At 47.5% G+C, this 16714-nt stretch overlaps 1 protein-coding gene across 1 annotated transcript in view; it reads right to left on the bottom strand.

Moving 5' to 3' along the window:
* Positions 1 to 1198: 1198 nt before the first annotated feature.
* The window catches only part of LOC128879155 (cytoplasmic polyadenylation element-binding protein 2-like), a 55187-nt gene continuing 39671 nt past the window's right edge, over positions 1199 to 16714 (bottom strand). Inside the window, exons 4-8 of the mRNA XM_054128042.1 lie at positions 8157 to 8447; positions 7857 to 7969; positions 7235 to 7627; positions 7051 to 7161; positions 1199 to 6974 (exon numbers count right to left, since the gene is read on the bottom strand). Coding sequence (XP_053984017.1) covers positions 6858 to 6974; positions 7051 to 7161; positions 7235 to 7627; positions 7857 to 7969; positions 8157 to 8447 — 1025 coding nt within the window. The 3' untranslated portion in view covers positions 1199 to 6857. The remainder of the gene's footprint in view (positions 6975 to 7050; positions 7162 to 7234; positions 7628 to 7856; positions 7970 to 8156; positions 8448 to 16714) is intronic.

The following is a 16714-nucleotide window of genomic DNA, read 5'->3' as shown; positions in this document are numbered from 1 at the left end:
TTCCTTTAATTATACACGCACACACACACACACACACAGACACAGACGTATTACTCGAACGACAGTATACGCGCGATACATTATAACGTTAGCATGGATTCGCGTGGAAATTCCGGCCTACAGGTCTCGCGCTTTTCAATCTTTCATCCTCTCACGAAACTATCCGGGCTCTTTTCCAACGTAAACGTTCCGCCGCAACGGTTCTTCGCGCCCTTTCTCGCCGCACTCTTCCCTTCTTTCCATTACGCTCTCGCTTCTCTCTTTTCCTTCCTACTGTCGTATCGCGCAATCGGTATATATTTTCCAATTACATACATCCGTTACTTTTGTTTTCAAGTCTGTCACAATATATTAGATATTTGAATCGTTATTATCAATTATATATTAGTACTTTATATAGATATATTATATATATATCTATAATATATATATCTATATATCTATATAATTGTCATTATATTATATATTATGCTTTATCACACATATTACAAAGGAGGTGAAGAATCATACCTAACATATTTAATATTCTGTTGTTGTTGATGTTGTAGTTGTAGTTGTAGTTGTTGTTGTTGTTGTTACTTTTGTTACTAGCGATATCGAACGATAATCCCGCTGTAAATGTAGCTCATCATCGACACCATCGTTATTGATATTATTATTATTATTATTATTATTATTATTATTATTATTATTGTTATTATTATTTTCTTTTTTGTTTCAAATTGTTTGCGCGTCACGTTTACGGATGCGTCACATCGAATGTACACGTGAGCGTTCGTATGCATAAGTTTCGCTACACGACTGCGATAAGCAATCCATTCGCTCCTACACATTCTCGCGGTCTCTTCTTTTTCGCGAACGACGAACTAGAGACTTCGAGATTGCAATTTCCGTGCGTCTACGACGACCAGACCGTTTTCGTCTACCTATTCACAAAACTGTCGAAATTATACGATATTTTGGAAAGCGAGAGATAAAGCGAGACGACGCGCGTACTCTCGCGGAAAATGAAAACACCAAGTGATATGTTCGCGTCAGCGATTATCGTTCCTGCCGCGGTCGAACGTTCGATTTCGAGAGGGCGATCTCGATCCGGATCAACGCGAGATAGGCGTACCTAATTAATTTCACTAAATTCGCATTCGACGATCTGCGATTATTTTTAACTAACTATCAGAAACATTTCAACAGCTTCGAACTCGAGTCGACGATTTTCCTTTAATAAATTATTCGTCGCAATTATACAAATTTACCGAACGAAAGATATCGTTTTAGTCTCGGTACGTACGCGTAATAAAATTAATCGAAAACATCCAATTACTGGTGCGTCGCGGATCTCGTCTGATCGCCGATCAAAGTTCTACGAACGCATAGGACACTCGTTTCGTCCAGCGATCGACGTACGAATATTTTTTTAATCGTCGTCGTCGTAGAGGCACACGAATATCGAAAACAACCGCCGACTCGCGGGTAATTTACGAACACCTCATTGGAACACTTAATACGTTTCTTGTTCCTGCTTTCGTTTCAATTTCCTATCGTGTGTATACGTGTGCCTGTGTCTGCGTGTGTGTGTGTGTGTGTGTGTGGGTGTGTGTGTTACGAGTAGCGTGTAGCGTGTTCGCGATAAAGGAACGTCGCGCCGCGAAAGAAATTCGTGGAAGGCTGCGCGAAATTACAAAACGCGCGTTCCGCAAAATTTAGCTAAATAGTTACGTCGAAGCAGTTCCGCGTACAAAAAGACGCTTACACGCGGCTTTTCCGTATCGTGTACTATGTCAGCGTAAGTGCGTGGTGTGTTCGTGTAGGTGGATTGGCATGATTCGCCGCGCCAGAAAAATGACGGTGAAAATTACGTCCGTTCCGGCGCGACCACCGTGTACGCCAATAGCAGGTTCTCCGCGTTTCGGAGTAGAACATTCTTTAACGAATAGAAAAATTTGTCTAGAAAAATCTCGGTCTCGGTCCTCGTCCAAATACTCGGTCCGTTCAAGTACTGGAACGATACTATTCTCTATATATATGTATACTTTTTCTTTAATTATCAATTGATTTAGGTGAATTGGTACCTAGTTAAGTTTCGCTACAACTATATCGATCGATTAGTGGGAGATCCTGTCCGTACGCGCGAGCGTACACGCGTGTGGCAGCGCGTGCGACAGCGATTCGGACGCATACTTTCTTCTCGGTTACGAGTAACAGATTTTTCTCTAATATACGAACCGCGTTATCGCGAGAATGCTTCGAGGATTCCTCGGAATTTCGGAATACATCGAGTTGCCCCGCTCGAAACTTTGTCGCCTCAAAGTTTTTCCGTTCGTAGCGATCAATGTTCGCGAAAGAGCGTTTCAAAGTCTTCGGAAGCAATTTTCGTGGCGGTCGATCGGATCGGAACAATCCTACCGTTAAACAATTAACGAAAAGTGAATGACAACGTTGAAAGAAACATGAGCGCGCAACAGTGATCGCAACAAAATTCGGGACAACAAGCTAGTCGAGAGGTTTCATCTTCGAAGCAATCGAGAAACCACACTCGCGCTATCAAATTTATTATTTACCGGTTGCACGCCGTACGGACTCGTTCCATCGCTTTTCGTCCACATCGGAACGATGCCTCGCGACGAAAAATTACGCTAACTAATGTTCACCTCCTTTTCTCTCGCTCGCTCGATCGTCCGCCTTTCCTTGTCTCTCCGTTCCTACCTCGATCTCTCATCCTTTCGATTTCACCTCTTCTCGCTATTCGGTCTCCGATGAACAACGTTAAATTTGTCGAGTGCGCAAGAAAAGATTAACCGTTATTTAGAATATTACCGTAGCAACGGATAGAAAAAATTCAATGTGTTTGTTCCGTCGACTCGATAGTGCATACATATACACCTATATACATAATACATATCTCGACGAGCTTCGCGTGCATTTCGACACGAAATTTCTTTTCTCCTGTATCGCACACTTCTAATCTGTAATCGTTGCCGACGTTTCATTCTTTTCCCCTTTAGTACGTTATTTTGTATCGCCTTGGGACGATCGCGGCATGTTGCGTCTAAGTAAATACCTTTCGTCTCTGCCAATGCTTTCCCAAGGGAGGTGGGCGAATGTCAAACGGGATACTCGTCTCGACGGATTATCGTTCAACAGTTATTTTCATCGCAATTATTTAGACTACTCCGTACATTCTCCGTACCCGATAAACGCTCGCGAGTATACGCACGAATTCGTACGAACGAAGGGATGGAGAGTGGCCGTTCTTACGGTTTTTCTCTCGCTTTTCCTATCCGTCGTGCACATGCTCGTACCTCTATGGTGTCTAGACGACACCTAATCTACGGCGACAAATATATACAAAAAAGAGTACCAAAAAAATAAATATATATGTATATTTATATATATATATATATATGTATATATGAATGTATGTATGTATGTATGCGCGCGCGTGTGTGTGTACGTATGTGTATTTTTATAGTTTGAAAAGTGAACAAGCCTGCGTCTCGGCACGTACGTGTGAGTTTGTTGCTAACCGTGTACACGCGAGAGTGTGACGTTGAAAAGTACTCGTGCGAGATCAAACTACGAGATTATGGTTTCGATCGATGATGCTGCAATGTGCCCGAGGCTAAACACGAATACAAACAATTAAGTTATCGGTTGGAACTACCTTAACCAGTCGAGACGCGATGCCGTTCTCGTGAATCGTCGAGCAACTTACGAAATTACAAAATTTTTTGGATGTACATTACGCGACAGTCGAGAAAGTGTCTATAAAGAATTTGACAAGTATGCTACCGCTAGCAATCCGTACTTTACACGACCCATTCGGTCCTATACTCGAGCCGCAGACGCAGGTTCGATCGGTCGTATATGCCGATTCGACATATCCGATACATAGCTATTTACGCGAAACTCGAAATAACGAGCGACGGAGTCTTCGATGCCTATCACGGTCAAGCTGCGAGCACGATCGTGCAAGCAGCAAAGCTACGCGTGTCCACGTCTCGCGCAAAGTACTTTCCTCCTCCTGCTCCTTCGATTACGCGAGCAAAATGATCTCGACTGTGGTCGTTTTCGTCGAAAGAAAAGTAGAGAAAAGGCGGACGAACGGTTGTCGGAAACGCCGCGCTAGGAATTACCATCGAGAGCATCTCGACAACTTCCCGTTGAAGAATACACGTGTCTCGATCGAGGCGAGATATCGTTTCAACTACGTCGATTGCATCATTGCGTTTGATTATGTACATCGAGCGAAAAATTTCGTTAGAATTAAGGAAACGTGTATTCGACCGTCGCCCTTTTACGAGGATCGTATCGGTAGAAGAAAAGTCGGTATTTACACAGGAGGGATTCATGCGATTTCCTACGAGTCTAGCGTAAAGAACGTTGCTCTTTTCGCACGTACGACGATCGAATCGACTACGACTTAGATTTCCGCTCTTCTTCGACTGGACGACGAACAAGAACGGACAATCGTCCGTTTCTCCCTCGAAACGAGCGATTCGCGATTCGTTTCGCGATTCGTTTCGCGCCGGATCATCGAGTCGAAATACGCAGGCCTATGTAGAAGCCGCGTGCACGTACAACGATAGTTCGGTTCGGCTATCGTGCCAATTGTTTTCTGATACGACCGCGCGCGATTTGCCTTCGAAGCAAAAACGAATTAGCTTTGTTTCCGTGATTACTTATCGTCGACGTTTTCGCGTGCACTTTTTCCACGATTTTTCATTCGGTAAGCGTCGGATACGTTTGCATTTTTATTTTTCGGAAAATAAATAACGGATCGTTCTCGCACGAAGCGAGATCGCAAGGCCCGCGTTTTCGTTTCTTCTTCCGAAGCGCGATCCCATCCCCTCGCCTCCCTCTCCTCCCGAGACGACTCCGCGAAAGGTTGTTCGGGCTGGTTCGAAGTATTGGCAGAGAATCGGATACGGTTAGACAGACGTGTCGTGCGAGAACACGCGGTCGCGCGCTAAGAAAATTCAACTATCGACTTTTAAATTGCCCATTTACGTTCCGTTCTTTCATCTTTGTCAGCTTTCTGATTCTCGTTCGCTTATCATTCGCTCTCGATATCCCCCCGCTATATGACTCTTTCCCCCTTTTCTTTAATTTTTCCTACATCTCGTATTCGGATAAGTTAATTAGTAAAAAACCATCTCTCTTTCTTCCAAATATTCCGTCTACGAGCGCGAGTCGCGTTATCCACGCGAAAAACGCATGTATAATATATATTTATATATAACGCACCTATGTAACATATTCGATAAGTCCTTAAAAAGCTAAAGACTGTGTGATACAGAGAATTATCTAATACACAGCGGTTTGAAGCGTGGATGTTTTTCATTATCTACTCAACGTTCGATCGCGAACGGTTTGCCTCCCGGACTCGCGTCTCTATTTATCTATCACTCTTCCGCGTTTCTACCAGCGCACGTCTCGGCGGCCTTGCAACTTTATCGATCAATCGCTTTCTCTATTTCTTTCTCTCTGTGTGTGTGTGTTTCTTTTTTCTCTATCGATTTTTAAACCTCATAATTTCGCGTCGAATCAGGTACTCGCTACATTTTCTTACCACATTTCGTTTCTTTCGTGCGTCTCTCGACCGGAGTTGGCCCTTTCTAAACCGACAGCAGCGTTTCGATCGACGAGCTTCGATCCTCCCTCGATCGTCTACGAAAACGTAAAACGATCGACGAGAGGAACGGACACATCTTCTCTGTGGGGTAGTCGCGTGTTCCTCGTTCGGCATTTTTCCTTCTCTGGCCTCGGTCGTTCGAACGAAGGACAGTTGGCGATATCAGGATGAAGAAGGAAAGTCTGCGTTCCGACACGGTTTCTCCGACGCGGAAGTCTCTTGTCCGATTGTCGCTCGTACGAAAAGATGAGACAGTTGGCGAAGAGTTTTTCGCTGTGGCGTCGACAGGTTGCAGGGTTGCTCGGTGCGAAAGCACGTTCTCCGGTGGTTGGTCGATGGTCGGTGGTCGATCGGCGAGAGACTTTTGGACTCTTGTCCGCCTTGGCTCGATGCACCGCGAGCCGCGAGCCGCGAGCCGCGTGATGTGGGGAAAATAGACGAGCAAAGAGCGAACACGGTCGAGGAGCAGTGGAACCGATGGATCTTGGTTCACACCGAATCAGAAACTCGACTCGACTAGACTCGAATCGCGTTTGCCAACGAATCGATAATACTCGGTAAATGAGATATCTTGTAGAGATCAAGCGCGTTTGCAACGATCCTTCCATCCTTTGAATTCGATGGGTTTTCGTTCGGTCGTTTCCTTCGATGCAACGTCTATCGATGGCGAGTGTCGAAGAGTACAGTCTCTCGCTTGCCATGGATGCTGCGAGATCGAAGGCCGAGGATCGATCGGTGTGACGCCGAGAGGTTCGACTGGCAGGCAACGCCGGGTGGTTTTGTTCGTCGAGTAACCGGTAAATGTGTTAAAGTAGCAGTGGAGTTGAAGTAACTTGTAGTTGAATAGTAATTGTGGTAGTAGTGATAGAGTAGTAATAGTAGTAGCGATAATAGTGGTAGTAGTAGAGTAGTGGTAGTACCGACGATCGAGTGGGTAGTAGTAGTGGTAATGGTGGTTTCTGGTCTGTGTTCCGGTTGGTAAACCGGTAGGTAAGCGATAGGAGTGAGACGGACTGTCGGATGGACCGGGATGTTGTATTTCAGGGGTTCGGGAGGGTGTGTTTCTTTTCGGAGGCAAAGGTGGTGAAGGAGTCGGGGCGAAAGGGGCGAAAAGGGCGAAAGGGGTGAAGGTAGGTAAAGTGTCTCGTGGGGGGAGGGGATGGTTCGTAAAAGTGGTAGTTAATTAGCTAGGGTTGCGAGATAATTAGGGACAACGGAGCTGGGGTTAACACCAGCGGTAAGGCACGGCTCGAGGCCGATCCGCGCCCTCCTTCACCAGCGGCTTGTGAAACTCGCGACCTGGTCGAGAGTGAATCGTTGCCCAGCAATGCTCGCAGTAGTACTGTAACAAACGAAACGACAACGTGTAGCGTGACTCGTTCTTTCGATCGAAGCGTACGTGTTTCTGTACAACTTACCTGCAAGCAGGTAACGTTAGCGCAGAAGAACGGCGCGAATTTACCTCCGCAACGTTGTCCCTGACACTCGTCGCACATTTGATCGTCCAGAACGTACGGCTTGACTTCGACCTAGGCAACGGAAAACAAGAAACGTTAGCGTTCGACACGTTCGTTCCCATCAACCTCGGATAAAACTACTTACTCGTTTGTCTATGTCGCCGTGCTGCAATTGAACGAATCTGGCCGATATGGCAGCTATGTAGCTTTGCTGATTACTGAACGCGACCCTGCCAGCCCCTTTCGGATACTTGAGCTCAGGATCGGTGTCGATGCCTGCGTAGCAGACGCCGCCGTAAAGTCGATCCATGATCATCGCTAGCTCGACGGCTTTCAATGGTCGCGGCACACCGCCGACGAACACAGTTTTCCGTGGATCCAGCGGCATCGATGCGTCCAGAACGAAATCCGCGTCGCTCAATCGCCATGGCCGAATCTGTACCGGCTTGTCTTTGGTCGTCGGTGAGCTTACGCACAGATACAATTTCTCCTCGTCTTGAATGCACGCGTCGATCAGCTGCTGCACGGACGCTTCGTCCTGTGTTCGAAACAAGTCTCGAATCAATCTACGTTTATTGGGACCGTTTGGTACAAAGTCGGATCGTTTTCATTGTAAACGGGAAACTAGTAGAGGACGACGCGTACGATATACGTATATTATTTATTATTTAGAGTTTCGTACGACACATAGTAGCGATCGGTCGGAAACGGGATGGGAAGTGATTCCGAACGAGAAACGAGAAACGAGAAACGAGAAACGAAATTACCTGGAAAAGCAGGAAAGCGTAGCCCTTTGGTGGAAAGTAGGATTTGCTCTCCGCTTTGTGAGGCCAATCGACGACCAATGATCCAAAACGACGAAAGCTGGTTTTGATCTCTTCTGCGATAAACAAATTTTCATAATTGTATAAAAAATCGAACGGGGATTCGATCGCGCCTTGCCGTCTCGTACGAATAAAAAGCAAAGCCGTATTTCTCGTTTAACCTACAATTTTCGTCTAGGTATATGGACGACACCGTTTCGTATAGTTTTAAGGAGAAAAGAGTTTTAAAGAAAGCGAATATACCTTCGTCGATGTCTGGTGGCAATCCGCCGACAAACACTTTTCTAGAAAAGCGTTCTCCGGTCTCGCTACCCTGGCTGTGAGGACTGCTCCGACTCGGCGACGAAAGTGGCGCAGCTTGAGAGGCGGTTATTCCACCCCCGACGCCGACACCTACACCGACGCCAACGCCGACACCGACACCGACACCGACACCGACACCGACGCCAACACCGTCCAACTGGCTCGGTGCATTCGGATCCTCCAGCAGGGTTCCGCTTTGTTCCTCGAGACTCGGGAAGAACGGTGATTTACCTGAAAACAAACCATTTTCCATGTCAAATCTCTCATTTTCCTTTACGATTTCCGTTTACGTTCTAGTTTGGACGAAACCAATCTTTCCTTTACGATCATTCATTTCCGTTTCACGTTTAGATACAAATCGACGGTACGTCGTTTGTTTTCATACCATGGACGCGGGTTTTTATCGGCAATACTCCGAAAACGATAACGGACTAAATCCTCGACGACGTTACGCGACGAACGATACCGCGTTTCACGTACAACGAAGCCGACCTTTGCCCTTTAACGGAAGAAGGAAATCATTGAGCGACTCGTATCTACGCAACCAACGACTCGTTAGCTTCAGGTTACGAAGAGAACGGTTATACTCTGCCGACGCGACGCGTCGGGGTCGTTTTCGTGAAATATTCCGCTCGGAGTTGTCAAAAACTTACTGTATCTCCTAATGGGAAACCTTGCTCTTCTGATAAACGTTGCCATTCCTGGCAAATCTTCGTTTCGAGAAATACAAAAAGTGCGGATTCTCTCGAACGTGACTGTTTGTTTCTCGTTGTTGTCGTTAAGGGAAAACAGAGAACGGATAAGGCACACACGCGCAATCGAGCGGAACCGGTCACCGCCGCTTTTACGAAACAATCGAATTCGAGCTCGCGACGATCGCTTCTTTTTCGCTTCTAGCCACGAGCACGAGTAACGCATAGAAATTTTGCGTCGACGTCAACGTCGATGGCTCTTGGAAATCGTTATCTCGGCATTTCTCGAATCGAGGCTCGCCAACCGGATCGATCGGAGAACAAATGAAATAAGAAAAAATGCTCCCCGTAATAGTTAATACTCGATCGAAATTCCGCCGAGGGTGAGAACGACCACGACCATTTCGCAGGTTCTCGAGGTTCCATTTCGATCCGATTGTCACGGTATCGGTACGAGGAACGAACGGATAACGACCAAGATCGAACGTCATTTACGTATCTCGGTTGTCGTCTCGCACCGTGAAATGGATTCGGAATATCCTATCGGAGATGATCGTCGCTGAATCGCCTCCGGCTCGGAACGTTTCGCAATCGAGCAAACCGAATTGGCGTTAATTTTTCGAGCGTCGGCTGTTTGCGATAAATTTCGATTCTCCGACGACCAACTACATTTCTGCGATGCCGATGTTTCAAATTTTGTCGAATCAAGTTATACAAACACAAATATTTCGGCCAAGAAAAGAGCCTTCGAAGATAATTAGTTCGAGCTCCGAAATGTCAAGATTCGTCACTGTACCCGCATACTCGTTACGCGTAGATATGGACGCATCTCTCAACGAGTACACGTACGCGGTATACGTAAGCGGTACACGTACCTACGTTACTCGCAGGTGCGTAATTAAATTGAAATCAAGTCGCGGATTAACGACGAGCACGTCATTATTTTGCGCCTGGACGACGAGTGGGTAGTCGATACCGGACCACTTTTCGCTCGTCTCGTTTATTTTTAAGCCAACGTAGGCTAATGTCGCTCGGAAAGCGATATAGGTCGCGTCAATACTCGACGTCGTTACATTTAGTTCGCCGTCAGCGATTCGATCGCGTATTCCACAAACGGATGTTCTTCGACGAGAACCGCGGCAACGATCCGCGGTTCGTTTTGCCAACTATTCGCTGAGTTTACAACGTAACGCGCACAATTTCGTTTGGCATTGCTACCGTTTACGTGACAATCATCCGCCGATATCGTATCGCGAACGATTTTATACAATTTGCGCGTATTCGTTTTACACCGGAATGTATCGTTGTTTGGCGTTAACACGTTCGCGCTTCTTTTGTTGGACGAACACGGCAATCCAACCGGATGGACGGTGTAACAGAGGACAATGGAAATTCTCAGGCGGTAAACCCGATGCTCTTAACGCTCGTCTCTCGTCTGTTTATTAGCCTGCATTTCGTTCTTTCGTCACGTTTTTGCATTTCATCGCGTTTCACGTGGTCGTTTGGTAAAGCGCGAGAAAAAACAAGATGGAGGAGGAGAATGCGGCGAATAAGGGACGATGCAAGCCGATAGATCGGTCGAGAAGGTTCGCCAGCACCCTCGATAAGGGGAAGCACCTCGAGGCTTAATCACGATTCGACAGGTCCTCCGACTCTTTACAACGAGCGGCCTAACCGAATAAGCTGGTGCGTGCATGATCGCGGTACGAGGATAAACTCGAGACACGAAACGCGAGTGCAGGGGTGCCGCAACGAGGCATAGAGCGTCGCATACGAGGGGTAGAGCGGCGTACCGTACCGGCTGCTAGACGTAGAATAATCTGCACGGATAATCGCGCCCTTATCGCAGGGACTCGCGACTCGTGCTCGAGGTTGCATTTCGTGGCGTGGGACGAGGCTTTCTGCCAAAATTATTTAACGCTTTCCCGCGCCGCACAACCGCACAACCGCGCCCCGGGTCGCGCGTGACTCATCGCTGCCTCCTGCGTCAGCATTGCCTCCTTTTGCATAGCTCGTGCTCATCCGCGTCGGTTCACGTTACACACACCGTAGACTAATCGAAAAGGCTTTGGACGCGCGGGGGAAGCGTCTGCGTCACCGTTCGTTTATGCGTGCGCCAATTACGTATTTGTCCATTTATTCGTTGAAACGACACATACCGTTCTTTAGCATACCGAACGGCCGAGTAAAAATATGGCATCGATAACAAATGAAAATTCCGTGAAATAATTGTAATACTTAACGATGCGGTGACGCGGAAGATACCGTCTTTTCGCCTTGATATTTGACCCGGTACTCGCAATCTAATCACGTTTCGTGAGTACGCTTATCGTTGAAATGCCCTCGTGATCGCAGCGATCGCGAATCGAAAGAGAGATTAACGGAATCGCAGTCAACGAAATAACTCGTAATCGTCGAAATCTTTTCATCGAGCTCTCGTTCGCCGTCCTACCGACAGTTCCAAACGCGCGACCTCTAACCACGTGCATGACGCAAACACGTCGCGTGAAGGTTCCTTCGAAATTTCGATAATTTACGATCGTTTAAATCTGTTCCAGTCCGTTTAAACATGGCGAGACTCTCGCGTACGTGGAATTCCCGTGGTCGTTTGTCAATTACGGAACTCGGCTGTGGTACGCGCCTTACGAAACATACCGTTGCTGCGTGAAACGGCAACTCGACGGACAAAATGGAATTCGAGCAACCTGCATTCCGGTTAATCTTATCGCGGTCGGAGCCGATGCATCAATCGTTATCGCGACTATACCGACGTACAGTCCTTATCGACCGGTGAGTAGATACTGGTACATATAAAGCGCGAGCGAGTCAAAGGTTACAGATATGTTTAGGGAAACTTTGGTCTCGAAGACGTGCCGGACGACAGCCTCGAGAGAAAACATTGTCGAAGAAAAATTCCTTACCCAACCTTTTTTTAAAAGCATAGATCGATCGACAAGCGTTACCGCGTTCGTTACCGCTTTTATCGCGTATCTTTCGCTGATAGATCGCGAGACGCTTACGGTTTCTTGTGAACGTTATTACAACATATAAACGTATGGACTGACAACGCGTGACTCTACGAAATTTACCGTTCGTCGTTGTAAATCGTTCGAGGTAAATGGATAGCGTCGTAAATAGACCTCGTCCTTGTTGTTTGTAACAAACCAAATGGTAGGTAGAATTTTATTTGTATTCGTTGTACGCTTCGAAAAGTATACCTATGTATATCGGATTCAATGGAAGAACCGCAGACGGTTTCGCGTTAGGCTTTTTCGTTCGCGACATCCTTAGCCGTCGACAGGATTTGTCCCTTACGGGATTGATCGTGACTAAGGGAACCAAGTGGTTGGTTTGCGTCAGTTTGCCTCTCTTTTCCACCGATGCGGTGTAGGCGCGGGTGCGGCGAACCCTCGGTTGGGTTTGACAAAATTAGAGAAAAAAAGAGAGAAAAAGAAACGAAGAAGGAAGAAAAAGAGCGTCGAATCGGGTCGGGGTCGCAGGTCTCGCGGCTATCTATGAACGCTCCAAACGATACCCAGCCGCCGCGACTAAAGCCAGCGGTGTTTTCGTTTCAGCGCTCAACGACAGTTATGGAACATCCATCTAACACGGGTCGGCACTAACGCTAGAAGGTTGCACGGATCAATATTACAGGTAGCTCTACCCCCTGTACGCCCGTACAGCCGCTCTTCCCCGGCTACGCTATCCTTTGTCGGCCACCGCTCAGACACCCACCGATATCTTAGCCCGAGAGTGCATATGCCATTTTACCTTGGTGCGCGCAACTATTTTACGTTTGACGCGAGGGAGAGCTTTCCTTGTTTGGTCCTCAACCGTCTCGGGCAAAAGCAAAGCACATCTGAAAAATTTGAAAACTAAGCGAAACGATCGAAACTGTATCAACGAATGGAGTTTGTGCCTCGCGCAGGTGAAGGGTACTCGCGTTGAACGTTAAACTTTTTATTCGTAGTGTACCGACGACTAAAGTCGAGCAGGTAGCTGATACGGGCTGCTTGATACGCTGGCTGATACGTACGTGTATCGGCAACCGACCGATACCATTATGCGCGCTAGACTCGAATAGGAGGCGTGTAGATATCGTCACGTGCGCGCGTTATCAGAAATTTGCTAGTAACACTCTCGATACAGTTCGAATTTACAAGGATATAGATATAGACGGTATAGATCGGTGAAAACAACGAGAAAGAAGTTTCTCGAGTTGGAAACCCTTGGGATAAAAATGGATAGCAAAGTCGGGAGACGGAAATCGATTTGAAACCGTGCTACATATCGCTTCTGGAAGGACCTCTCGTTTAATTTCCCGAAACAACGTGTTCGGAATTTGAAAATCACGCGGTATACAATGTCTGTCTCGATAGCACTCGAGCGTACAGGAGGTTGCTTCGAAAAGCGCGACACGCTTGAATGGTAGAGACCGGAGACTTATGGACGAATAAGGTTAGAAAAAAAACGTGTTTTTCTCGTTTCGCGGACGTATTATGGCTTACGAAACGACCTGTATCCGTGTAAACGCGCTGCAAAGAAACGTGCGCGGCAGTAGATCGAGGTGAATGCCCTTTTCGAGCCACCCTTCCCCTTGCCTCCCCGTCGAGAGTCACCCTTACCGCCGCCTCGTGTTTTTCTAGTTGGCCCAACATCGATGCTTCGTGTGCCATTGCGTTTGTTTCCCTCTCTTTCTGGCCGCGATGTCGACGCAATCACCGGCCACGTGGATCACGCAACCGTGTCTCCGTGTCCCCGTGTCCAGCGACGTCGTTAACATAATCGCGCGAGTACCGTTGACGCCGACGATCGGACGGAATTTCGATAAAGCGTCGAGTATCGCCACATCGAGAAAAACATCTTTCCTGGCGCGACGTATCGATCGCGAGTATTTCTACGTGATTACGGTTCGCTTCGCTCCGTTCTACAACGATAGCAGCTTCTTCTCCGGAGTTTCCACCCTCGCGTCGAACTCGTCGGTCCATAAGTTCGTTAATAAGTGGATCCGCGTTCTTCCGCGCCATCCATTGCCTCCTCGTTGCGTAATCGCGTTTCCAACGAGGCCAGTCCCTGGCCTCGACGAGTCCGATCGAACCGTTGCGGACCGATTAGCGCGCTCGACGTCGAGACGAGAAAATTCGATGATTTTGTTACGGTTAATAGGATTCTAACGTGGGAAATACGATATAACGGAAAGCCATCGACGAAATTACGGCCCGACTAATCGAATGCGAACGATTTTTCCTTGTTTTTGACACGACTACGATTACGACCGTACGTCCACGCTGTAGAACGGCAAAACCGATCGCCGTATCCTCGAACCAATAACCGAGCTAATCCATTGGAAATTACGGAGCCGCGTGAAACACGGTGCTTTTCACCGTAGTCGATTGCAAACATTCGACGAACGTGATAAAAATAGAAGTTTCCCTAACGCGTTCACCCTCCTCGACGCTCGACAGGGTAACTGGACACCGTTTATTTTGGGGATCGAGAGAGCTGATGGCGGAAAACGGACAATTGGTCACGCGACTTTTTACGAGTGGTATGCAAACGTTGAAAGCATTCGCGCGATAAACGCGTCCCCTTCTGTCGCTATGATTTTCCATTTCGATACGAGCCACGTCCGAATGTCGAAAGCTCGCGTCCGAGACTAACCACGCGCCACGCCAATTGTTTTCAGCCACGTCGTGGACGGTAACGGTCGTCGTGTACTAGCTCGATTACGTTAAAGTCGCTGAAGCTCGATGTTTTAAGGTTTAAACTTGCGTGCTAGGGAACGAGGAGAAACGAACGAGTAAATTTTTGTTCACGGTTCGAACCCGAGGAAAAATGGTAGCGGAGACGTGGCGCGGCGCACGACGGTGGTACAGAAGCTCGACAACTAATCCAATTTGAAGAGTAAAAGGGGAAAAGCCGGTTACGTAGGAAGAGGAGGGTTTATCGTAATAATCGGCCATTGTTGAAGGGAATATAATGAATGTTGTCTCATGGACGATGCCGGCCATTCTTCTCTTATGACGTTCTTCCTGTCCTATACTCTCGTGAATTCCCCGTTACGATTTACTCGGTGTCTCCTTACTACGGGCTGCCGCGACTACCGATTTCATTTTAGATAAGGGCTTAAGGGATCGACTTTCTCGTCAAAGTCCGACTCGGCCATGTCCGTCTCGCGACTAAGACGGCAAACGGTTCTTCGTCGACGTCGAGATCTCTGTGAAATTCGTAAATTGCCTTCTCTTCGAATAGAGCGGACGAAATTTCGCCGAAGCTCGTTTAGCTTTTCAAAGGAAACGTAGCCCGTTACGAGTTCTCGAATCGCCAGAGGCTTCACGTTCCGCTTATTTAAATCGACGAAATTTCGGACGGAGAAAGTATTCTCGATCGAAATTACATTACGCACCAACCTAACGAAGAACTGGTTTACGCCTTCGAGGCGGTGAAACGGATTCGTCCTCGCGCCGATTAAAGAAACGTGATCGAAAGCGACCTACGGAAGTCATTTCTGCTTTTGTTTTAAACACAAAGAGCCAGTGTGTACGCGTATACAGCCGTATTCCTGCGTATTCTAGCTATTCTTTCCGTAGACGTAGAATAGACGAAAATATATCGGTGTACTTTCGCGTAGAATTCGCAAACGGTATATAGGACCTTTCACGGATACCTTTGGAAAGCTATCGATGACGCGTTAATTAAAAATCGAAAGGCTGCGATCGCGATCGTCCGAATGAGACGGTAGACGGTAGACGGTATCGATGTCGCGAAAACGAGGTGCATCGGTGGCAGTGGCTGTCCGTGATAATGGTAACCGGGGGAAGGGAGGGGGGGAAGCAGCAATTAAAATATTACCAGAGGTGCGACATTTTTGCAAACTTTTCCATTTTTTACAGTCCTCCGACTCTGTCTAGCCCACCCACTGCTTCTTCGCCCCTTGGCTCGCTCCCCTCCGCCCTCCAGCGGCCTTTCGGTTTGCAACTTATAAAAATTCGTAATTATGGGCTTATTAACGACTTAGAAAATCCTGTAAATTAACGAGCGCGCGTCTCAAGAGCCAGCGTGTCTACGACAGCCCTCTTGCGTCCTCGTCCCGCCGACCACGACGAGTTGCCTCTCTCCGGCTCTCCAACTCCCGACTGGCACACCACCTGCAACCCTCAACCCCGAGTAGTTCGCCAACCCCTTAGGCCACGATCTAACCACTAAGAGAGAGGAAGAGAGAGAGAGAGAAACGAAAAAAGAGGACCGACTGTACGAGACGAAGAGCCAAAGGACGAAGCGGAACGAGAGACACGTCAACTGTGAAATTGCTCGAGCCATGGATACGTAGAAACATCGCGCGTTGCATCGTGGAATATGAAAGCAGAGACACAGACTGCAAGCGTACGCGCAGTTAAAAACTTTGAAGAGTAACGAATTTAGATTAAATTAGCTACAGATCAAAAACGAAAGTCCTGCTCTCGTTGGTTGGTTCGAAGCGCGAACGGGTACTCTTCCGAGCAGATAATACGTATCGCGTCGAGTGGTTGAAACGCGAGGTTACCATTTCTGTGCAGAGGAAGAGATCGTTTCGATACTTGTTATAAAGAAAGAAAGAAAAAGACGAAACAGTTGTCGTTGGTAATCGAAGTGGTCGCGGAATCTATACCGACGCCGGCGCCGACGCGACAAATCCAGTGTAAAGAAAGGGAATCCGCAACGCGCAACACTCCTGACCTTTCAAAAGTCTTGTGCAAGCGAAACCGTGGGGCGTCTCGCGTGCTTTCGACGAGGTTGCATCTCGAATCAGCTCGAACAAAGAGGGAG

This window comes from Hylaeus volcanicus, chromosome 7 (genome assembly GCF_026283585.1).
Source record: "Hylaeus volcanicus isolate JK05 chromosome 7, UHH_iyHylVolc1.0_haploid, whole genome shotgun sequence".
In the NCBI taxonomy this organism is placed as follows: Eukaryota; Metazoa; Arthropoda; class Insecta; order Hymenoptera; family Colletidae; genus Hylaeus; species Hylaeus volcanicus.
The sequence above is the reverse complement of the archived record's forward strand: the minus strand, read 5'-3'. Positions and strand labels throughout refer to the sequence as shown.